The sequence below is a fragment of the Strongylocentrotus purpuratus genome, unplaced genomic scaffold (assembly GCF_000002235.5).
Source record: "Strongylocentrotus purpuratus isolate Spur 01 unplaced genomic scaffold, Spur_5.0 spur5_scaffold_3, whole genome shotgun sequence".
Taxonomy (NCBI): domain Eukaryota; kingdom Metazoa; phylum Echinodermata; class Echinoidea; order Camarodonta; family Strongylocentrotidae; genus Strongylocentrotus; species Strongylocentrotus purpuratus.
In genome coordinates this window covers 26,397,635-26,423,325 of record NW_022145609.1, presented here as the reverse complement: position 1 = coordinate 26,423,325, position 25,691 = coordinate 26,397,635, and the positions used below count along the sequence as shown (strand labels likewise).

The window sequence follows — 25,691 nt, the reverse complement described above, 5'->3', positions numbered from 1 at the left end:
CTGCCCCTCAAAACTATTGACTTATTCTTTTGAAACATGTTGACACGATTCCTCGATAACCCCTTCATATATACTGGACCTGCTTTGTCAGTTGGCCATTGTGTTGAGGCACGGCACGGCTGTCAGAAATCTAGGACCTGCGTATTTGTTGGGTACACTTTAATGAACGGTATCAAGTCAACAAATAGCTGTGACGTGATCACAAAAAAAAAATCCCTCACATTTTGCTGAGTCATGGCTTGATAAGTCATGGGCGGCCGTCCACAAGGCCTGTTTTCTCTTACTTTCTTTGCACTTGAAAGATGGTCAACACCTATGGCTATTTATATATTCAAGATCAATTGGACTCTGGTTTGACATTTTACCACAATTCCTAAAGCCTTGAGCAGAGCCTAGCTCCGTTGGTCTCTGGGTCTCAGTGTGCAGTCAGAATAGTCTCAAAGTACAGATACGTTTACGTGAAACCATGGTGAAACGAAGACAAGGGTTTGTGCCTGCAAACTAGGATCTAGTAGCGGTAAGTCTCCTTGTTATTTAAATGTGAGTGTAAAAGGGAAGAGTAAAAGGGAAGAGTGTAATTAAGGGCTGAATAATACTTGTAAGGAATCGTTCAAACAAAACAACAACAAATGAACAGACCATATTAGGGTCAAGTCTAAATTAATTTGTTGTTCTTTTTATAAAAAAATGATCATGAAGAAGAAAAATGGCACAGAAGATAGAGAGGGGTAAATAGAAATGGCGGATGAGGTGATTAAAGAGAGGTGTATACACTATGAACATGACAGACAAAGAAAGAGGACAAAATATACAGTTCCTCATTCTACCCTCAACAATTGATGTGGTAGACAAATGAACATCCCTTCACTGCTATTATGTAAAAATGTGTAGAACAGGTGAATATGCATGTGACACCTGTTCTACACAATTTTACATAATTTTACATAATAGCAGTGAAGGGATGTTCCTTTGTCTACCACAGCAATAGTTGAGGGTAGAATGAGGAACTGTTTATTTTGTCCTCTTTCTTTGTCCGTCACGTTCATAGTGATATGAGGAATCATACAATTGATATGAATTCCTTTATTTTAATACAGAGATGCCCATCTGGTTCTTAATTGATAATATGATCTTGAAATTAAAAGAATTGCTACAAAATTACTTTCAAGATCATTGTCCGTTTTTCTCTGTGTCTAAATGGTCTAATTGCCTTGTGAAGATGCTATTGATCCGTGTGAGCATCGTTGTCTTCGCTGTGTCAGCAACTAATTGCCATTGCGGTCTTGTCCATATCCATTGGATGTTTACTGGCCTTGATACATATACATGTTGACTGGATGAAGTGTTCTAAGAATAGCCATAAGAAGCTTGGGAAGTTATTAAACAAAAGCAACATGAGTATGTTCACACGGAGACCCTCATTTGTTTAAACTGTATGTTTGCGAAACCTCCCAGTTTTAAACAACCAATGGTGCTCTATTACAAGGGTTCACACAGGGCCAAAACAACAAGTATTAAAGGTAATACAAAGCTTAATTAATATCTTGACCTTGAGAGAGAGAGCTATATAAAATAAATAGTTTATTATTTACAATTTCATAACTTCAGACTCGATTTCAACCGCGACAACGATCACTTAATATTGTAGGATCGCATATGCTTCCAATATGTTCATTTGAATGAAATTCATGACCCCATACCAAAACTTTAATTACCTTTAATAGAAACCGGGCAAGCAGTTATTTTATTTAAACCTCAAGTTGCCATAATAACCTCAAAGTTAATTACATTCGCATGGCAAGTAACCTCAAGTATAGTACCCATGAGGCATGTAGTAATATTACGCTTGGGGTTTATAACTTTTAGTAAACCAAATATTTCATAACCATGAGTGTGCGTCCACACGGTCTGTAAGTAAAAGATAATCTCATAGTTCAGTATTAAGTTTGTGGACTGCCATGTGAACCCAACTATTAATTACTGTGTGTAGGCTTTACCTTTACCTTTACCATGAGTGCGTCCACACGGTCTGTAAGTAAAAGATAATCTCAAAGTTCAATATTAAGTTTGTGGACTGCCATGTGAACCCAATGATTAATTACTGTGTGTAGGCTTTACCTTTACCTTTACCCAAGATTCTGGAAGAATGCTGTGTTCTTAGCAGTTGCTGAAAGGTCTTGAATAAAACCTTGTTGACACGTAATGCTCTATACATCCTCAAAGATGGCCATGCAAACATGCTTCAGCGATCGCCTGTATAGAAAGATCAATTTAACCCTTGTAATTTTATTTTTCTTCTTCTTGTTGGTCTGTTGCTGACTTTTTTAATTAAACAGATTTTGTAAAGTGTGTTTGGTCATGTTCTGTAATGTGCCTTGATACAATTTTGACTCAAAGTTTCCATTCTCGGGCATTCGAAAAGATTCAGTTTGCAACACGGCAATTGAATATTACAGCACGGAGGTATATGCAGGCAAAGATTTATTCACGTGGTTCCGGCTTTTCAGATTTGATGAAGTGGATGATAAAGCATGGAGGTGTATACATGTATGGCTGCATATATAAATTTGTTTCACATCCATCAACCATTTTCTCATATTGAGTGGACTATATTCAGGTTTTTTGTAGATTCAATATTAATAATATTAGTTGTATGTGACATGGCGCAATCAAAGTTAGAGTTGAATTGCGATTGAAATATTATTATTGTGTGAAAAGCAGGATTTAAAGTGCGAGTTTTATCGCAATTCAAATACCATTTTCTGTATGAATAGTAGTACTAATGAATGGGTTTAATCGCATTAAAGGGAATACAAAGTTTTGGTATGTAGTCATGAATTTGATTCAAATGAACATATTGGAAGCATATGCGATCCTACAATAATCAGTGATTGTTGTCGCGGTTGAAATCGAGTCTAAAGTTATGAAATTGTAAATAATACACTTTTTATGTCGTATAGCTCCCTCTCAAGGTCAAGATATTAATTAAGCTATAAAACAATGTTTCTTGACTACAATCGACCGATTAGCTATTTCCGTTTGGAAATTATATATCACAACTGTTCTGAGATTTTCATGGACGCAGCTAGCATTGTACGGCCATAGGCGCTATTTGAAATTGATCGAAATTTACCGGGAGCACCGGTAAATTGTTATATTCAATTTTTCTTGAAAGCAGAAGTGCTTTAGGGGCTAAATTTTCTAGTGCTTATAATAAATCCACAGGGGCATCCAAATATATCAAAATTATAAAGAATTACTATCCACCAAATTTACAAAATTTCCCAAAACTTTGCATTACCTTTAAAAGGGAAGAGTTGAATTGTGATTCTAATCTTACTCTTGTGTGAATGAGCATTGAATGCTGGCCTGGTATCAGACAGCATGACATTGCAAAATATCAATGATCCTACTATCATGCTTTTCACATGATTTGCTCATCTGAAAATCAGCATGATGTTAGTGTCAATTGAGAGTAGAGTATAGACTGATAAATTTGGTTTTGTTTTCTGTTGTCGCTTTTTAATTGATTTGTTAAAGAGTAATTTTGTCATAATTTTATTATTTGTGTTTCTACTAGATCACTAATTTATACCCGAATGTTATCCAAACCTACAAATAATAACACTAATTCATGACCAAACCTTTTTTTCAGAATATTCAAGACTTCATTTTGCTATCAGTATTTTATTCTCCCTTCATATTACAGTTAGATCACATAACCAAATTCTCCTTCTTGCAGTTAGACGGTAATACTTATTATTTTATTATTATGCAGGGAATAATTTTCCTGGTATCGCATCGCAATTTGCTATGCATTTTTGCATGACTGCTATACAAAATATCTTTTGTGTAGCAGTTTTCTTCCATAGAAATGTACATAATTTCATTTGAAATATTTATCCATCGGCTGAAATTGCTAATAAAAAAATTTGAGGAAAATTATTCCCTGTTATGTATTTGGCATCGTCTGTGCCTGGGACGGGTAAAGCGACCTGAATCACTATGACCCTCGAGTTACAGTGATTCGGTATAACTGATTGGGGATGTGCAAGTGGACCACTACCCCAGGTTTTCCCCTACTCTTATACGAATAGTGCAGTGGGTTCTTAACATGCAAAGGTAGTGAATCCCCTCAACAAGGGGCCTTCATTTAACATCCTATCTGAGAGACACAAGTGTTTTCCATTTAACATAGCCTGCGTCTATGAAACAAGGGGACAGGCACAGCGGAGCACCCCAATTACCGTGCGATCGACTCTCGTCCAGTAAACATCATTTGCATAAAATCAACAATTGTGTACCGATCGATGCGAAAAAAAGTAAACAAATTTCGAAGACAAATTCTTCATTAATGTGATGAATATCACCAATCAAAGCTACTAAATCGAGTATTTAATAAATTTGCAAGACACTCATGTGTATAAAAGGAGTTATTGATGCACAGAAAATGTGAAATTTAAGGGATAGTTTTGACGAACAAAAACGAAAAAAATGAGATACAAAATCACCGTAAAATTCACCATTTCTTTTAGAGCGAGAAAGAATTGCCTCGTATGAACAGAAAGAAAATTTAATAATCTCAATCCTTGTGAAATATCTCTTTTCATAGTTGCTTGATAGGGTCGTCTCAGAGAAAAACATACCCCAATGTCCGAATCTCATCGAACAAAAATAATCCTTCGTTGTCGCAAAATTGTTTGACCAGTCCCATACATTCAAATGTGTGTCATGTCTGAACCTCGCGTGTGCGTTGGCTATACATGTCTTACCAGCCGACTGCACACGTGCACGCTAATGGCTCAGCTGTTTCGATCTGGCATGCACTGGGCCTAAGACGCATGCGCAGTACATCGCTGAGATCGATGACGTCATGTTCAATGAGTTCGCTGACTACAACTTTTAAAAATGAAGCCCCATGAAAAAGAACGTTATAACCAAAAAAAATACAGCGGAGAAGCGAAAATTTCGCCCATGTATGGATTTAACCCTAATGAATATTCATACCAAGTCTCTACTTCGTGCATTGCTTGATAGGGTCATCGCATTATAAAGTAGACGTCGTGTTTTTCGAGGGGCGAAGCTCAAAACACATTAATATCTCGAGTTTTATTCCATGGAATTTCGTATTTATTTCACTGACATAAAATTCATAATAATTTTAGTTAGTATGGAAAGTTTCATAGCGATATTGGCAGTAATAAAGGCGCAACGCGAATTTTAAGATTTGACATTCTAGCACACACATGTTCGGATTCACGCAGATGTCCGTTGGTTATTCAAATAGAACGGGCCGCTAATGATATGCAAATTGGGGTGCTCCGCTGTGCCTGGGGAGGGGCAAGTTAACACACAACGCAGAATTCAGTCATCTGCCTGGGTTGGATCCTAACCCACGATCTTTGGTTCGACTGTCAGATGCTTTACCAACTGATCCAACTGATCCCTTCAATACCATAACAAAATAATAACCTTGGTCATGCAAAGCATACTGGTGGCTTAATTCTTGATGATGTTCAATTAATTTGTCCCTATTTTCACGAAGTGACGGTAGTGAATGAAAATCGCATTAAATTTGCGTGCAGATTTTCCTCACTACCGTCACTTCGTGAAAACAGGAACGAATTATGATGCACACATATATGCTCTTGTTGCTTGCTGCTTGCTGCTTTTGCTTTGCTGCTACTTCCAAGTATGTTTTACCCAGGATGCCAGGATAAATGCCTTTGTATTATTTTGCTCCAGGGACATTGCCTTCAGTGTGGAAAAAAATCACCATGACTTGCAGATTTTTTCCCAGGCAATTCAGTCTGCTTTTTAGATCAATTGGACTATTGAATGCTTTGTTTACATCTTTTATATTTTTTTTCTATCTGTGAGCCAGTGTAATTTGGAAACTTTTCATTGAAGACTGGATTTTTTTTCTTCAAGCTGAAATATATGCCAACTCATGCTGAGAATATGTAGCCTGCGCATTGATATTGCAATTCATCAAGTTATCAGTGTTCTTTGAGAAAATACAGGTACCCTGGAATTTCAAGACAAAATATATATGCATTGTTATAGATTGTTTGGTCATCGCGCATTATCTCTCTTCTGTCTTTCAGCAGATTGTGCGCTGGTACCTGTAAATGGTGGCTCTGAAGTGAATTTGGAATTTGGAAATAATGTTTTAGAAGTCTTGAATAGTGTTTTTGTCAGATACTCCTTTTCTTGATCGAAATGACATAACCTTTTTAGTTGATTTGGTACTGAAACATGTTAAATTTGATTGAAATCTTGCTTTAATCAGGATAATGACGATATAGTTTTTTTCAAAGGAATAAAGCCTATTTCATCACCTCTTTAGGGTGTTTAGACATCTCTTTAGATTATCCTTTGGATAACTTATAATTCAGCCCACAAACATATTGGAGACCTAAAATCTTTTAAGCAAATATATTATCTTCTGAGGGTCTTTGTTTGCCTGTAAAAAGAAGTCAGCTGGAGTGTCAAGTTTTGTGCATTGTCACTGTTTGATTATTTAACTGAGTTCTGTACCAGACTGCTTATATCATTTTCCGAAAGGATTTTCCAGTGCATCTTAATCTTGTCATGTATCTCTGCCACATTGTATTTTTCCCTGTACCACGCTTCCCCTCCCCTTAGCCCCTCTGCAGTCACTAATACTAGGAATTAGATCATGTATATTTCAATGAGTTATTCAAGTGTTGCATAGGCTTTACTTGGAAACAAATTACATTAGAGGGCCATTTTCTATTTGTTACCTATACTATAATAGTACCATTTTGTTTTGTACCTATTGATAGCTAGTAGCATCCCACTGGAAAAGCTCCTGCATGTATGTCCAGAAGGGAGTTTTGGACTGGCCCTTGTTCATTTAGATTTAATCCACTTTCTATACTGGTAGTCAAATGGGAATCAGCATTTCCCTGTTATCTCTATCCAGACAATAAGATCAAGGAATAGTTCATTATGTGCATGGTTATGGCCTAGAAAAAGTAAGCCGCTAGGCTCTTCCTTGAAACATACTTTGTACATTGTGGCCCGAATTCACAAAGGAGGTTTGAGCTCAGACCAAGGTTTTCGTACGTCATATGACGCGTTTTACGCATTTTTTACAAACCTGGTTTGTAAAAAACAAAAGGAGGTTTGGCGAAACAAAAGGAGGTTTGAGCTCAAACCTTGGTCTGAGCTCAAACCTTGCTTTGTGAATTCGGGCCTTTATGTATACAATGTCTTCACGCTCCAGTAGACTTACGTTTGACTGCTACCGGTATCTGGAAAGGAAGGGGTGATATTGTTATGATACACTAGTATACTCGAGGTTGATAGTATTGATGGAAAATGCTGAGTCACTTGTTCTTTCATAGGACTCGCTCAGCTCAGCCCACAACCGGATAGTAACTGCATGTGCATGCTACAATGACCCTTACCTGCATGCAGCTAGCGCTGGCATTCACAATCACACACACACAGACACACACACAGAGTAATAAACGCATTGTCATGCTATCGATCCGCTGAATGTGGACTTCCAACGGCTTCTGCGCACGTACTGTCGATGCATTTAGAGTGGAGCAATGCATGCAGTTGAATGAGCCCGTGATCTACCTGCAAGGTTGGCTCGTCGCCGCAAGTCGTCGGTGTTTATAAGCAAGATGACTCTGAATTATTTGGCAGTATTGGACTTGAACGCTGGTCAGACCAAACCTGTGTGAGATATATTTCAGAACCTAAAACTACAGACTCCAGGATATACATATATTGCTTGTCTCTCTACCTCTGGCTAAATAACTATATTACTTGAATACCGTTGGAATACATTCGCATCATTATAATCAGGATTTGTTTACGTCTATGTGATATATATAGTAGGTGTGCTTCATCTGGTAACATAGTATTCACAGCGAAATTACTCTACAGTCAATTACGGAATAGATTAGTGGCGCAGTGAATCTTGGGGATATATCGACTGCAGATTACTTTGGAATTACTTGATTCGTTGGTCATTCTGTGGAATTAAATTCAAGAGTGGTATGTTTTATTTTTCATTTCCTTTTTCAATATTTTTCTCAGTTAATGGATGTCTGTTTTTGTGAAAATATGTTAGTACATGTTATAAGTGTATAATATAAGGATGTAATTATATGAGATTTTTAATAATTGACAAAATGTAGGCCTATACATTTGTCATTACATCATTTTCGTTTTATAAAGATACTGAATGATTAAGCTGTTTTGTTATATTGCAGCGCTATTAATACTTTTTTGGAGGTATATATGATACTGGAGTTTTCATGAATTGCAAAATACACAGAATCTGTAGCAGCTCTGCATGCATTGCCTACAGTCTCAACATAATATGTACTGGGCATAATCTTTTATTGTAAATATGATATAATGTGCATGATTTGCATGATTCACCATGTTTTTTGGGGTGGTTATATTTCAATATTTTTTATTTGTAACACTAATATTTATTGAACGAAGGAACCAAGAAGTTAACTTTGACATGACAACAAGTCTGCGAGACATTACTAAGCAGCATACCAGCACACACACACACATTTTATTGCCAATTTCGATCCCTTCAATACCTGTTTTGATTGACTGATTTCACCCATGAACTTACACACGTCATTGCTACGCAATGGCTGCATGTTTTGCTATGCACAGCATGAACATCTGTTAAAGGATGATATGTGTTAAGATATAAAATTTGGTTAAGATTGCTATTTTGTACATACAGTACATGAACTATTATACCAAACAAAAGTATCGCCTACTAGTACAACAGACATTGTGGTACATGTACATTGTAAACAAATCATGGACTACAACGTAACAACTGTATGTTTGATAAATTAATAGATACAGATGAGGAAAGAATCCTGCATATATATATACAAAATGCCCATGAAAATGAATTCCTGTACAAATATAAGCCTATATTATAGCTGATCATATTAGCTGATGTAAATGTAAAGTTAACTGTTGGCTTTTTATAAACATGTTCATCTTTTCAGATATCCTCATATCAGTGAGAAATAATCGCTTTTGATTTTCTTACCCTGACCAATGTCACTAAACAGGGCCGATAAAGTAGAGCACAATGAACTTTTAATTAGGCTTACATGCATAATAATAAAATAGCATAATAGTCCCAGAGGTATCATGATATGTTTTGTAATGTTACACTGAAATGTGAAACCACAAGATTGTAAGTGTGAAACAATATGATTATTCATTATTTTATTGCAAAACAATGAAACACATATTTTGTAAATCATTGTGTTTTCTGACCAATAAAACTTGGTAAAAAAATTATTAAAAAATGTTAGTTGCAGAGATTTCTGAGAAAGAATGCTCAAGGATTATCTATCGGTCACAAACCCTGTTCAACTAGCTTTCAACCCTGAGCAATGTCACTGAACAGAAGCGAGGAGGGTTGGTCGGTCGGCGCTCGGGATCTAGAACACAGGCAAGGCGTTACAATATGCCAAGTCAGCAGTCTGTAGATGACCTGCATGACTCCACAAGATAGCTTGCAATGATTCATAGCAGATGAGTCGAGGATCAGACCCGATCCTCTAATTGGGCAAGACGTAGAGTGGGCCAGGTGGGCTTGTAGTATTACTTGCTTGATTTGCCTGCACTTTCTGAAGTGGTTCGGATGAACTTGGGTTAACCTAACCCATTTCCATACCACTAAAGTGGAGAATCGAGGTGAATATGGTGAAATTATGCCACAATTACTGTTATGTGTCTGCAGTTTTACGTTTGAGGCTGTTTTAACTCTAAACCAAAATACTGTAGTATGATATATAACTTCCGTAATTGGTTCACCAAAGCTCAACGCCAACGTTTTTCGGAGGGGTCCGGATTTCAGTTTTTACAGTCTGTATGCATAAGCTGTATATGTTCAAAATTACATTTAGATTTAAGGTGCCCACAAGTGTCCCGGGCAGCGGTTAGTATCGAGCCCTCCCTACACTGATGTAGTACCATCAGAGCGTTTTGACACCGTTATGCTGTACTTCTCCAATCAAGGCATATTTCAGTCTATTCATTTCTTTAAATTTGAATTTGACAAGTCTTTTTACTAGGGAAATGATCAGAAGAATGTAGAATTGAAAACTGCAGAGTTAAAAAGCCTGTGTGTTGTACAATGTTCCAAAGCTATTCCTCACTTAAAATTGGCCTTCGTTTTATTAAGTACTGTTAGCCACTTTCATTTGATGACTTTGGAATTCTCTTCGAAGGATTTGCTTGATAAGTCAAACAATCTTTCTTCATTGTGCAATGTTTGTAGTCCAAAGTCAAAGAGACCTATTTGTTTCTGCTTCCCTAGACAAGTACTTCACAGTCTAGTTCGATGGCAAAACAGCTTTTCAAGAGCCTCATGGCTCAAATTGAAAGTTGAATGCTTGTACATGTATGTACATAGTGGGAAATACATTCAGTAGGAAATTCTGGGGAAACCCCTTTTTTGCACCACTGCAATGCAAAATGTAATATCCTGAACTCAATGTATATTTCATGTGAACTACTATCATACATTCATGCCATTAGTTGTAAGTTACATTCAATGAAGGTACATGTACTTTAACATTTCAGTTTGAGTCAAGGTGGCCTGTGTTTTAATCGTTCATTCATATTGTGTGGATCCCATAATTAGCAGGCAAAAAATAAGGCAATTGGTTGAGTATACTTGTTCGGCACTTTTGCCAATTTAATTTTGTGACATGCGATTTGAGAATGAGAATTAATTAGTTGGCTACGAAGGCCTTCTTGTAATGTACATGTAGATATCTGTTTATTGCTCATTCCTAATTGAGGTTTTAATTAAGCTACAGTAGGGCTTGTGTTCATAAATGAAGTGTGAAAACATATTTTTCTAGATTTTTCTACACATCGTACAGAGATGTGTGCATCATGAGCTCTGTCATTTATTCATTTTACTCTCAAGGAGTTCAAACAATTTGTTTAAGTACATCGTAAGAGTGGATTATTTCTTTTGTTTTCTTTATTTTTTAATCAATTTACTTGCCCCCGGATAATGTAAACCGGGATAATTCCTTCCAAGTCCGATAACATGTTGAAAATTCTAGAAGCTGATTCCCTCATCTGAGAATCAAGAGGATGACCTCTTCAAGGAGGCTACATTTCAGGTCTGTAGAGTTATCCGAGATCACGGATGTCGATCATTCTGGTCTCAGCAGACAGATAATGAATTAGTTATCCCAACTGTTAATAGGTTTGGTTACCGCTTTCATTATTATTACATGCCTGCATGTACACTGTATGTGCATTTGTAATAGATGCGTTTATTACAGTATCTGCTCATGCCATTAGCCGCCTACGTAGAGGTCAATGACCTTTGAGGTTCCTTGAGAATTTACACTACTAGTCTTGTGTGACAGACTGTTCTCAAACATTTACTAGCATTAACATTGTTAGATTGAAAAAGAGTGTTTTAAAAAGAAGAAAGAAAATTATTTTGATTATTAAATTAGTAGATTATCAACAGAAATGTAGAATGGGAAAGTAGACTGGAGAGGGTGTTTCAGATGCACTTGTTGGACCTCAAGTTCAAGTGGCGCGCTTTCAATTGAAATTAGGCTTACTTTATTTCATCAGTGAAAAGTTCTTTGGAGTTTGAACTTGTTTTGATAATCATGCCTTGAAATATTCATGGGATTAGTGTAAAAACCTGTAAACATGTAGATCAGCAAAAGATAGATATTATTTTTAAAGTAATCTGATCACTAAAGACTAGTATAATTTCAGGTGGATAGAATTCAAGCTTTCTCTTCATATTATTCCTGAAAGGACCTAGAAATTCCCTTTTTTTTTTACCTGTTACAATGCCAAACTGAAAGAAGACGATAAGCGCACCACACCTACATGTAGCTCAGTGACCTCTGAAATTAGAATTTGCTGGCAGTTTTTATCTGCTCATACTGTACCTGTGCAAAGTCCCCCGTGCGATGGATGACGGTGCATTATTACAGTCAAGTCAGTTTGTATACAGACAGACCTTGTTCTATATCTATGTGCAGTTAACATAGTGAACTGGTTTTTGTTTATTGATCCCAGCTAGCCAGGGAGGACATACATGCAAGGTGCAAATATGGGGGATCCTGGATGGGTAATAGTTTATTGGATTATGGCTCCATGTTTAAGATACCGGTACTGGAAATTTTTCAGCATGACTTGGTAGTGGGTGCATGTATGTATGTATTGTAGGTCAAATCAGACGTTACTTGCAGGCCTACATTATAGATATAGGCATACTGTACATGTATGTTATTATGTCAGTTAACTTACTTAATTTAGCTCTTTCACTGTTGAGGTGCATACACAGATATAATCCTTCACCCTAAAAAGAATATAATTTGAAAAGTAATAGAGCAGGAAATGAATGTAGAAAAAAAAAATATATGGGCGTAGTCCTTATTTATAGGGTTCAGCTAAATACAGGTATGTCACTAATTTCCATTTTCACATTGAGTACCCTACATTTGCTTACACTTCAATGTTTAAATAATATGTAAAGTATGTATGCAGGCTGACGTGTCTGGGATGTTTCATGTTGACAGCAGTTTGAGAAACTTTGTTATTTCTCCACCTGTGTAGCTGTTTTTGTATTCTACGACCACGTGTGATCATGTATGGGCATACCTTGTGTCTCGTTAGCAGGAGGTTCCGAGTTTGAAACCAAAGAAATGCGCTAGTGCCCTTTGATAAGGCATTAATCCTCATTTTCAAGTCCCTTGGAGAGGACTTAAAGTCGTCAATACCCTGGTTGCTTACTTACAAGCATGAAAATGCTTTCTAAGCAGTCGGGTAAAACAAAGCAGCAAACCAAATGTCAAAGCAGAATGAGATTCACGTTTGACCTTGGCCTCTGGATCTTCACGTTTCAACTTGATCATCTAAGAAACCACATCTTGTATGTAGACACACACTTAATTGACATGTATGCATGTGTACATACGTAGGTGGAGTGTGCGCATACAAGTGGGCATCTAGCGATCACACACCTAATACAGCATGAATGTGACATATCATGAGAGACAATGTCAACTTTGGAATGTTAGTGTAATAGAAACGAATGGTCTTATTGACATAGTTAAATGCTGAGTCATACATGTCCATGTATATGGCACATTTCAAACGAACTCTGCGCTACATTACGTGCTGTACGTGCACGTCATCGAACTTTCTGTCATGTTTGCTAATTTTACAATTAACACATCAATTTGATAATACAGCATGGAGGTGTATGCGGGTAAAGATTTATTCACGTGGTTCCGGCTTTTCAGATCTTGAGTAGACTTTAGACTTTATGAAGTGGATGATAGAGCAGGGTGGTACACTGTATATTATACAAATAATACACAGCAGCGAGGGCAGGACGTAGCAAGATTTACTCGCACAAGGTACCTTTGGAACAGTCTAACACGCCCGAGGCGATAGCCAAGGGTGTTTGGACCATTTTGATTTTACCAATGCCCGAACAAAAAGATGTGTATTATTTGTTTTATAAAATGATGTTTTATAACATGATTTTACTAATTAGTAAAATGATGTGTTAGGCAAAATAAATGCCTGGTCACATGTACGCTCTCAACCAATCATTTGATTGGTTCATCATCTTATAAATGCATATAAATTTGTTTCACTTTCTTCAACCATTTTCTCAAATTGAGTCGACTATTCAGGTTTTTTGTGAATTCAATATTAATAATATTACTGTTACGTACTTGTTTGTGACACGCGCAGTCAAATTGAGAGTTGAATTGCGATCAAAATATCATTATTGTGTGAAAAGCAAGATCTAAATTCAGAGTTTTATCGCCATTCAAATACCATTCCCTGTTCGAATGGGTTTAATCGCATTAAAAGGGAAAAGTTCAATTGTGATTCTAATCTTTAATACTCTTGTGTGAATGAGCTGTTAATGCTGGCCTGGTATCAGACTGCATGACATTGCAGAATATCAATGATCCTACTATCAATGCCTTCACATACAAGTGGACCACCTAGTTGTTGTTTTTGCTCGTGAGTAGGTGTTCAGCCATCATCGACTCTCGCAAAAACAAAGCCTGTTCTGTCAATTAATCATTGAGGGGTCTCAAATGGGTCTCAAATACATGTTCAACTAGACGAACGTGAATGCATACAGTGATACTTGAATTTTTTTTTGGATTGGTGTGGCTGTGTTTCTTTTCTTCCCTTTTTTAACACTCTTACCTACTTGTATGTTGCTAATTTCAGTGTCCTTTTTTCACATCTTATTCTGTGTCCTATTCCATGTAGTTGTGGTACATTTCTTCATTTCTCAACAGCCTGCATTAATGCTTGCTATTTATAGGAACTACTGTATTGCCACTGTTGTTTTTACAAACTGTTAACATATTTGTTTTTCCTCTTTTATTTTGCAGATAACTTCATCTTCTGGGATTCTGTTCTACCTCAAGTGATTGAAGAGCAGGGACTCCCATCATCATCTCTTCTCTGTATTATGATCCAAGCTGGACGTCAACATTGCTCAACAACAGAATTCTTCGCATAATGGCAAAGAGGGAGCCCTTCCCAATAGCAAAAATATGGACCCACCACGAGTACCCCCAAAGCCACCCGTCTCTGACACGGCAAGCAACCCGCCCAGCGAATGGCCACAGAAAGGAATCCGTCACAAGATTGGCTGTGATGGCAGCATCACCTTCACCAGTACCAAACACCCCGCCAACGCATTCAAGATCGTTAGCGAACTGCGGGAGAACCGCGATTTGTGCGATGTGACGCTCATCGTCGAGACTGTTAAATTTCACGCCCACAAGGTGGTGCTAGCATCATGTAGTCAGTACTTCAAGGCAATGTTCACAAGCGGGTTCCACGAGTGCTCTAAGCAGAGTATTGAGATCAAGGATGTACATCCGTGCGTCTTCTCACGGATAATGGACTTCATCTACACCTCGGAGATCACCATCACCGAGTGTAGCGTTCTGGAGCTTTTACCAAAAGCAATCATGTTCCAGATAACAGACATTGTGGATGCGTGCTGTAATTTTCTGGAGCACCAGTTGGACCCAACAAACTGTATAGGAATTTCAATGTACGCGGAGGAGCACAGTTTACGTAGTCTGTCCGAACAGGCAAGCATGTTTGTGTTCCGTCACTTCTGTGAAGTATCTCAATCGGAAGAATTCATGAACCTCAATCTGGTGCAGCTTCTAACGGTCATCAAGCATGACAAGCTCAACGTATGGTGCGAGTCGGAGGTCTACGATGCCTGCCTCAGGTGGGTGCGGCACAAAGAGGACGAGCGTAGGCCGTGCCTAGAGAAACTCTTCAACTGCGGGGCGATTCGCGTTGAGCACCTCTCACCAGCATTCCTCAAGAGGCAATTAGATCGTTGCGACATTCTCAGGGACGAGCCAAAGTGCAAAGACTACCTGTCCAAAATCTTCCAAGAACTGCAGCTGCACAAGTCCTTCAAGACGCCCAAGCGGAACCCCATCTCAGCTTGCGTCATCTACACCGCCGGGGGCTACCTCCGCCAGTCTTTGACGACTGTGGAATGTTACAACCCTGAGGAGGACCGATGGCTCAGGTTAGCCGACCTCCCGGAGCCGAGAAGCGGACTCAGTGCAGCAACCATACATGGTATATTTTATGTGGTAGGGGGAAGGAACAATACTGCAGAGGCTAACACGGACTCCAATCGCCTTGATGCGTACAATCCCCTCAATAATCAATGGAAAACACTCCCTCCCATGAACCACCCTAGGAACAGAGTGGCTGTAGCGGTACTAGATGGACTATTATATTCAGTAGGAGGCTCGCATCAATGTAATCAACACAACAGCGCAGAAAGGTAAATATCATTCAAGAATGTTTCCTTAGCTTCTTGTAACACAAGAGTTCTTGTGGAAAATTAATAATTCTTATGCAACCAAAGCTTAATTTGTCCTTTTGCGGTGCTCGACTTCAACTTTTGGGCTCTCACTTCAGGTGACCTAACATATGTGTGGTGACATTTGCTCCAGGATGTTTAAGTTTTAAGGTAGGTTTTACATAAGGGTTAGGGTTAAAGGGTTAGGTCTAGTGTTTCGTCCAGGGTTGAAATAAGGCCCAGGGTCATTGTGGGGAATCGACCTTGGAGCAATTGTCATCAAAGCATGTGTCGTAGAACCCTGCCCTGACCTGAAGAAACACAGGTAGATGTTGTTGTTGTTGAGAGTCTGAGGTTGACAAGATAATCACCTGCCACCAGGTGTACCTTTAGTCAGAGTTAGTAGTTTTCATGTTGCTTAAATTCATCAACACTCGAGTGCTATACGACAAGGACCGATAGGAAAAAATGCGCAATCATGCTCATCGCCGCGAGTCGTATCGGTCAACTCATCAAAACTAGATTGCTCCAAATCGTCACTTTCTGGTACCTCAGCATGATAAGTCATTTTTTCTATGCCGCTGTGGGCCAGGCCTGCCAGGCAATGACTGACAGCTACTGGCCAGTCACTCACTTGGGGGACTTGCCGAGCTAGCTCTCCTACCTGCCTGATCCAAACTATTCTGCCTAGTCATAACCCTTATCTCCCCCTTCCCACTCTCGCCACCCCCTCCCCCTTCTCATGGGTCATTGCCAGGACTCCTGGGAAAGAGAGTCAAGCAAGAACAATTGTCAATGTCATTGCTCTATTGTTTAGCATTTCTCCCTCATTATCTATAAGGTAGTCAAACCCAGTTTGGGAGGTCCGTAGTTCAGTGAATATCCTTCCCAAGACAAAGTTCAGATTTGTGATCATGTGGCTTATGTCCTTTTTTGGTATGCGAGTTAAAAAAAGTATAAAATCATTAGGTGTTCTGCTGTCATCTTTCTTATGTTCCCTTTCTATTACTTTCTGTCATTAAGTCTCTCTCCCTCCCTCCCTATTTCCCTCTCCATTTCTATCTTTTTGTCTCTCTCTCTCTCTCTCTCTCTCTCTCTCTCTATATTACCCTCTTTCTCACTCCGTCGTTTATTCTCACATTCCCTCTCACTTTTTCTTGTTCCTCTGTCTGGATTTCAACAAAAAAATTATCATCTGATTACCTAGATCCAATACTGATGAGGAAAACAATCTGAGGTGAATGTCTCGGGGATGCCATGGATGCATTTGTCATCTCCATCTCATTCTCATCGCCTTGTTCCATCTGTCTCCCACCTGGAATCCTCCTCCTCCCTCCTCCCCCGCCATCCCTCATCCTGCTCTGGGATCGAAACAATAATGTCTCACCCCCTCTTCCCCCCTCCCCGTCCTGCCATTTTCCTGCCTTCCTATTTTCCTTTGCTGACTCTCGGTGGAGGTGCCCTCTGTAGAGAATGCCAGCTTGTAGTAATTCCCCCCATCTGAGACTCTGACATTTGAGAATAATGACTCCACACATTGTGTTCCTCTTTCTCTAACTCTCTTCATCTTTCTCTCTCTCTTACTCTGTCTCTGTATGTTTGCCTCTGTCTTTCTGTCTGCCCATTTTGTTCTGATCAATATGTCCTTGACATTTTCATTGAAGTTTCACTAAATTTTGTGTCAAAATATGGACGTTGTCCTTTGTGAAAGGTGAATTCACATTTGATATCGCCATTTCAATATTACCCACTTCCATCTTTACTAATCTATGTACATGTAGAATAGGTTGCACATGAATGAAGGCTTACACATGGATATTTGCACTTTCTTTCACGAGAGTTGAAAGTTAAACATATTATAACGCAGTGAACACCTGCCTCTATTTTTTATTCTTATTTTTTCTCTGTCTCATTTCTTCTCTCTTTAATACCCATCTCATCTTTCCTCTCTCTCTTCCTCTCTTTTCATCTCTCTCTCTCTCTCTCTCTCTCTCTCTCTCTCATACACAATATTCTTTCCATCTGCCAATATTTCTTCTCATGTTTCATTACTCCCAGTGAATACCAATGACGTAGGGACACTGCCATGAGAACACACACGCTCCTTAGAAACAATAATAACTGATTACATCTCTTACTTACTCAATAATATCCAAGCAAATTATACCAACTTTTTCACTTCAAGGGCCCTGAGGTTGTAAAATTGTAAAATATTATGTACTCTGGAAGTCGTAGGCACGACTTTCCTAGTTGAGAAAGGGACGGGATTCATTAAAAATGGTGTAGAGGAAGGAGAAAGCAGAGTTATTTTCGGTAGTTTGGAGCAGAGTGGGGAGATCAGTGAGTGAGACAGCACTGGCAGGCAGGGAGCAATCAGGCTTATCATCAGATATATTTCAGTGCACAATTGGGTGGCGAGTTTGCAACCAACAGTGCATGAGTCGACATAACGGGCGCACAATGACATGCATGTCTGACAAAAGGGCCGTTGTGTAGAGTCATGACTCCCGGATAGCAAACCACTAAGGCCAAGGGGAGGGGATAGTCTTAACCAGCTACAGAGTACAGACATTATATTTTTTTAAATATCCAACTATATTGTATATAATGTTTTCCAATGTTCTGTGCTAAAAGCTCTTGAAAGTGTAAATGGCATATCTTTTTTCTACTTGGATGATGCTATGAAATGCACACATTCTATCTTTTCACATGCCTAAACAACAGTGTCGGTGTCCAGTTGATAAAGTAAATCAATTAAAGGAGAATTTGAGAAAACTCCAATCCTGACTCCTCATATTTTTTTCCTTTCCCTCTGCATCGTTTGCACAAGACCGATCCATGGTATAATTTTAGAAGAAGGTGTGGGTGTAATCAATGGCGTATCAATTGTTTGGTGGCTTTTAATTTCATCACGTCTCGGCTCAAATAACATTTTCTTCATTAATCCGTTGAATAAACAAACCCAACCCAACATAAGCATAGTATTGTCCCATGCCACCCCCACGATTTCACTTTACAATGGATGCTAAAAAGGTTGTTTCTTTAATAACATTTGATTGTTTCGCTATCAGAAAGCACCTTTCAAACACTTTACTGTCGTACTCAAGTGTTCAAGTACCTAAAATGAAGCTGCTGCTGCCTGCTGTTTTTGTAATGTTGTTGTTTTCCCCCTCAACAACTACTATGAAAAGTGTTCTTTTTCCAATATTTTCCTGGCTCCAAACCAAATTGGAGTTATTCACGATGATGGCCTCACCACAAACGTGAAGCAGGTTCGTTTATCGAGGCACTCGACCTCCTGGGTTAACTGTTTTCAAGCAGGCTTCACCCACAGACTAACAGGGGGGAAAGTCACTTGTTACTCCACACAATTGCATTGTCATTGCGGCCAGGTAATTGAATCATCGGAGTACCAGTAATCGGCAAATTGCGCTTTCTGCGTTGACAAATTGCACGTCCTGTTGGCATTTCAGCTGTACGTTCTGAACCCCCCCCCCCTTCCCTGGAGGATCGAGACAAGGGAGATAGGATTCTGAGAAGAGAGACAGAGTCAGTTTGTTGAGATCTGTTAAATGCTTAAATGCCTTTAATGCATTACCCATGAATGTTGGAGAGCGTGAGAATGCTTAATTGAAAAGATATGCACAGTGAGGGTTTATCCAATATTAGCATCGGTCTCTGAGGAGTACACGTCAGCCTTGCCAGAATGTTTCAAGGAATGACGATGATTGATTTCTTGATTTCACCCACTTTTAACCCTTCAGCTATGCAATAGCATGGCTGACATGACAGTATGATTTGAAAGAAATTCTTATAAGTGAAAGACTTGATTCATTATGAAGAAACAAGAAATGAAATGAACTTTGGTATATATATGGGCTGCTGAGAGCCAGGAGCGTGTTGACTACCTGTTTATGGATAAGGATATTAGTAAATAGTTAAAATCATTCTGGTCCTAAGCAGGCAAAACAAACAAAATGTCCTGTTGATTATGTCGTTCTACAGACTAAAGTACTTTTTTAACCATTTGTTTTTGTCACTTGCAACACCTGACCTTTTTTTAGTTTACCATAAACTAAATATCCCGCTCTATTCTCTCTCTCTCTTTACCTGTACCAATCACAGGTATAATCCAGTCGATGAGAAATACAGTACTATTTTAACAATTTGTTCTTATCACTTGCAGTACCTGACTTTTTTTTAGTTAACCATAAACTAAATATCCCGCTCTTTTCTCTCGCTTTACCCGTACCAATCACAGGTATAATCCAGACGATGAGAAATGGTCCATGATCGCCCCCATGCACACCAAGAGGATAGGGGTCGGGTGTGCCGTGGTCAACAGACTCCTCTACGCTGTCGGGGGATTCGATGGGGTCAACCGTCTCAACACGGTCGAGTGCTACCACACTGAGAACGACGAGTGGACGATGGTGAGCGCCATGAACACCCGGCGCAGTGGAGCAGGTAAGGATTCCTCAGGCAAGGCGATGGGTTGGGGGTGAGGTGGTGGGAGGGGGGGGGGTGAGGATGCGGCGTAGGGATTTGTTCCCCAGAGGAACTAGAAAGCTGAATGGTGACTAACCTAGCTTAGTAGATCAGGAATGGGTGAAGAGTCCTTAGAAAATCATTATTAATTGGAGGAGGTGGGGGGGGGGGGGGGGGTTACGAGCCCAAGAAGTTTAAACCTAATGGTAACAAAAACTATGGTGTTGGATTGAAAGGTCTTCAACAGACATACATGTATCTGTATAATTATGTTAAACAACTGTCTTTTCTATCATACATTATATGTTTGCTTTGGTCTTTCCTTTCACCCTACTAGCCCCTTGCCTTCAATACAAAACTGCTACATTTACACATATACTATTGGCAACTTTATCTGTTCTCAAGGCAAGGAAAATAAACATCTCAAACAACTGAAGCCTGTCCTTTCAATTAGTTTAAATGCAAATATCAAAATAGCTTGAAATGTTTAGATATTATCAGAGAGTGCAGACAGACAGAAGTATTATATGCTTGTTTGCTCATTTGTTTCCTTCTTTTATTTGCACTCTTTGCAGGGGTCACAAGCCTCAATGGTTACATCTTCGCGGTGGGCGGCTACGACGGGATGAACCAACTCAGCAGTATGGAACGCTACGACATGGAGAACGATCAGTGGGAGTTCATGGCATCTATGAACTCAAGGCGAAGCGCTCTCAGTGTCGATGTAGTGGGAGGCAAGGTCTATGCATTAGGTAGGTTTGGGCCACAGCTAGACAAGACATTGCATGGCTAGTATAGTTGGTCAGTTTTCATTTAAAGGGATTAGGTATCTTTGTCTCAGATTCTGAAACAAAGTCCTGGATTTAGCTAACGCTGCAATGATAGTTATAAACAGTTAGGTCAGTCAGGAACCCGTGACTTTTACAAGCCGATCGCATGTGTGATTATCAAGATATGTATGATTGGAAATCGAAACACTACAGTCACTCAAATATTTTTACTTTTTTGAGGCACTTCATGATCATTTTGAAGCGCAATTATTTTAGGGCTTCAATATTACGCAATACCACAGACACTGATAACACGTAGGGCCATGCATCTCGGATTTAACATTGTTAAACGATGCCTTTCAGACCATGTTTAACTTCATTAGTAATGCATGTTGTAGTGATGGTTTACTTTCCAAAACAATTATTCTGGAATGCTCAAGAATTTGTCGTTTACTTCCTTGTGTGCAGGTGGTTACGATGGCCAGGACTTCTTATCGTCGGTAGAGTGCTACGACCCCATGTCAGATACTTGGCAGGTAGTCACCAACATGTGCAGTGGGCGGAGCGGAGCGGGTGTGGCCGTGGGCATGGAACCATGTAAGACCGGCATGTGTAGCAGCGCCGCCAACTCCAATCGGTGACAGCAGCTCCAAGCGGGGAGCAGAGCAGACGGCACTCCCTAATTCCAACGTGGAATCGTGCAGACGGGACGAGGAGATTTGAAATCGCCAAAAAATCATCAGTACACGTCAGGCATTTTGAAATTCATGTAAGAAGAAATGGGTCATCTTTCAGCAGTGCTGGAAAGATTCCTGCGGCAAGGAGCTCTAGGTGTGGTCTTTGAGCCTGAGGATGTGCAAATCGATGCCTGAATACCAAGGCGCATTATAGTCAGTACAGCTATGGCACTGTGATTGTAGTCTCTCCTTTGCTAGCCCTTCTAAAAGCCTAACGGCTTTAATATTTGTGTGTGTGTTTGTCACACGCTGCCCGCTGCTCCACTGCTTGGCAGTTCATACCCAGAAATAGCTGCTGATTAAAGAGAAATCTTATACTTTTACATTATGCAGAGAGAAGTAGCTGAAAACAAGTTTGGTTTATGTCATATCAGCATTGTGTGAATTTCTAGCAACAAATGATAGGTACAGGTATACTCTTCATGCAACTCCTATAAGAATCCAATATATCTTGAGTCTGCCGTTGTTTGAATGCACCAGCTAAAGCAATACTCTTCTTACACGACAGTTTGATTTTAGCACCAACAAGTTGCATGTCCTGAACTGAATCATTTTTCTTGTTATTCTTTGTTTGAACGTCGGAAGCACAACTTGCAGTCTGTTCCAAATTAGGCCACTTAATCAGCTCTTAATTTCTACACATGTACTGTGTATTTGTGTCCATGTTTTTAGTTCTATCCTCTCTTTTTGTTTAAATACATTTTATTCTGAATATGCTTAACACATAACTTTGTTAAATGAAATTTAACTGTAAAGATGTAATAATAGACACCTTTATCTAATGAGAGAAAGCCATGTTTTCTTGCTTTCTGTGCTAGAATGCAACCTCAATGCAATATTGCTGATGGGATGTTGACAAAATTTACTTCCATATTAATTTTCGCCTTTCTTAAGATTGATTTCAATGACAATTTTCTTTTGATGCCTTACACTACTCATGGACTAATTCCATCGCTGCTGGCGGATCCGATCGGGCATATATTGAGTACAAATTGAGTATATATAAAACCAAACGTGCCCCTCCCCCTGCAACAAATTTCACAAAAGCTACCTGAAAATATGTATAATTTTGTTGTTCATGGATTAGTTTTATTGTCAAAAACTTTTCATAAGATATGTTACCCTCCCCCATCCCCAAAAAGGATCCTGGATCTGCCACTAATATCATATTGGTCTATCTGTTCGTTCAGAGGGTCTAACGTATGTTTGAGGCATGCTAAAGGTCCATAAGATGCGAGAGGAAGATGACAAAATATTAGGAAGCCCTGGACCATATTCCCAACTTGCAAACAATTCCCACCGGCCCACTATACCTCGAGGCCTACACTAGGAGTAGTGGTTTCTACTCCCTGTGCGCTCCATCACCTCCATGCACTGCGTCTATGTATTTAATTGTCTTAAGTCAGTCCGTTTGTCTGGGTCATTGTAATGAAAAAACAAATAGTATACTACAGTGTTTTTTGTTATTCTTGGATAAAAAATGTAATGGTAATATTACTATTCTGATTCCCCAGTCATATATGTATGTTGTTTTCATCACTTTTTCATTGGACTATCATTCAGTTTAGTTATACAATCTTTTAATAGAGAAAACTTAATACCGAACAACAAACAATGTTCCAGCCACCTAAAGATCTATTACGCTAATCGATTCATCTACAATGCTATCAAACAACATCCAATCATTTTCCTGTCGTGTCATATTTTCTTGTATGTTTTTCTTTTTGTTTTTTCTTTTGATGATCTACATGTATATGTCTGATGAGGAGAGTGTACACATATCATCTTGCCAATGAGTGACAGGTCTTATTTTGGGAGCAAAAAATGTTTGCTCTCTGTGGTTGTGTGTGGGGAATTGGTTCTTTATTTAATAGCAAAAGTGGTGAATTGTCATCAGGTTATGAGAGTGGAGGGGTTGGGGCTTAGTTAATTTGTCTCCAACATACATGTATTTATCACCATTTCTTATATTGATATCAGAGTATGTCACGATACTCGTCCAAGTTTCAAGTTACCGGTAGCTACTGGTATATTGTTTGATCAAGATTATTAAATTATTATACAACGCCATATTTTAGGTGTAATTGTATTCAACATTTTTGGCGGATGATGGGTAAAGAGAACTTGTGGCAAACTTTTTTTGTTTTTTTTGTTGGGGGGGGGGGGGGTGAAAAACACCCATTTCACTCTCCCTTTTCAGAAGCAGCGTATAATTTGATCATGTAGTCAACTTTTTGTCAACGGTATACATATACATAGCAACCAATATAGGGGGATAGTTTATACAAATGTAGCCCTTTCCCTCTCCGAATCTATCCTGGGTATTTTATAGTATATTGTCCATTGTGTTACTGTTGCTATGGTAGTGGACTGATGTCTGCCTCCAAGCACAATGATCCTTTGTTTGAGCTGGACTTTTATATCTGTTGAAATATTGATATTTCATATATGGGTCATTGGGAATCGGGTGTTATAAGACCTGGCGATGAGGGCACATTGCATAATGTGAATCTAGAAATGGCGCTTTTCAGACTTGTCAAAATTAGAATAGAAACATTATGAAATGTGTTATGGATAACGATTGTAGATGTAAACTGAGCTATGAGACTGAGTTCAAAGGAAGGGGTCAAATTACTGAGCCTACAAAATTTGTACATACGAGAGTTATATATTGTGCGATTTGAGAAAATATTATATATATATGTTTTCATGATATGTATATGTGTTCAACTGTAAATTTATGTCATCTTAATGTGCTTCGTGTATTGAAGCACAAATGATTATGTGTCACCCAGAATTTTTCATCTGCTTACCGATGTTTGTGTTTCCCCCCTGCTTACAGCTTATTTCTTGAAAATAAGTATGATTCAGTTCTCTGTGAGGATAATATTAAACATGTAATAAGGTCAATGAGGTACACACTACTGTCCGATGTTATAATCTCCCTTTTTCATCTTAATACTTGTAAAACATATACATTCTTGCTCATGCATTAATTCTCCTCGCAACTCTGCATTTGCATAGTTTTATGATTTGTTATATTAAAAATACAAAAACTGTAAAGATTATTGTAATCTCTTGGAAATGCAGCAAAAAATGGTGCAATTTGTAAAGTATCAAATCAAAATGAACACAGGGTGTGAGCTTCACCCTTCTTATATGCAAACAACTCTGTTTCGATGGAGTCGTTCAAAGAGTCGATAACTCTAGTCTAAAATATGTTTATAGGAGCAGACATAAAAATTAATTTATTCCTAATGACATATTTGCTGGTAATTTACTCTATATTTGGCTAATATTTATCTAGCAGGAATTTATGTCAGAATATTATGAATTCATAAAGAAAAGAGACCCATTTGGAAACACTTATTGTATTCGGAAGTAAGTTTACCATGTAAACAATTAATCAACTGTAACGCAAATTCAAGTTTAACCTGTGAAGAAGGATCCATGTCTTAGTTTTTTTGATAGATGAGCTCGATTATGAGCTTTGTGTATTTTCCCTATTTATTGCAGAGTTTATGTATTCTTAAAAGCATGCAATATGTCTTAAATCAGCCCATTGGGAAAAGATGGAAAAAACAGAATTTCAGGAACAATGGGTTGTTGGAAGCTTTTGAATGAAAAACAAAAGTATTACATGTATGATGTCTTCCATTTAATTTGCTTAAAATCTGTGAGTTGATGATATCTTCTTTTTTTTCTTCATGCCGATTGATTTAAAACTTGTTTGATGATGTTCCATTTAAAATGTGAATTTTAAAAAAGAGAATTATTGTTGCAATGTAA

The 25,691-nt window shown here is 38.6% G+C and overlaps 1 protein-coding gene across 2 annotated transcripts; it reads left to right on the top strand.

Annotated features, from left to right (window-relative positions):
- Positions 1 to 292: 292 nt before the first annotated feature.
- LOC100889922 (kelch-like ECH-associated protein 1) lies at positions 293 to 25,691 on the top strand. 2 transcript variants are annotated; one of them, XM_030995976.1, is made up of 5 exons: positions 293 to 517; positions 14,454 to 15,889; positions 20,169 to 20,374; positions 20,971 to 21,147; positions 21,634 to 25,691. In XM_030995976.1, exons 2-5 carry the CDS (start codon positions 14,619 to 14,621, stop codon positions 21,804 to 21,806), a joined length of 1,827 nt encoding a protein of 608 aa, XP_030851836.1. In that variant the 5' UTR covers positions 293 to 517; positions 14,454 to 14,618; the 3' UTR covers positions 21,807 to 25,691. The 2 variants fall into 2 exon arrangements, with proteins under 2 accessions (XP_030851836.1, XP_003724241.1); XM_003724193.3 differs by lacking the exon at positions 293 to 517 and adding an exon at positions 7,240 to 8,037.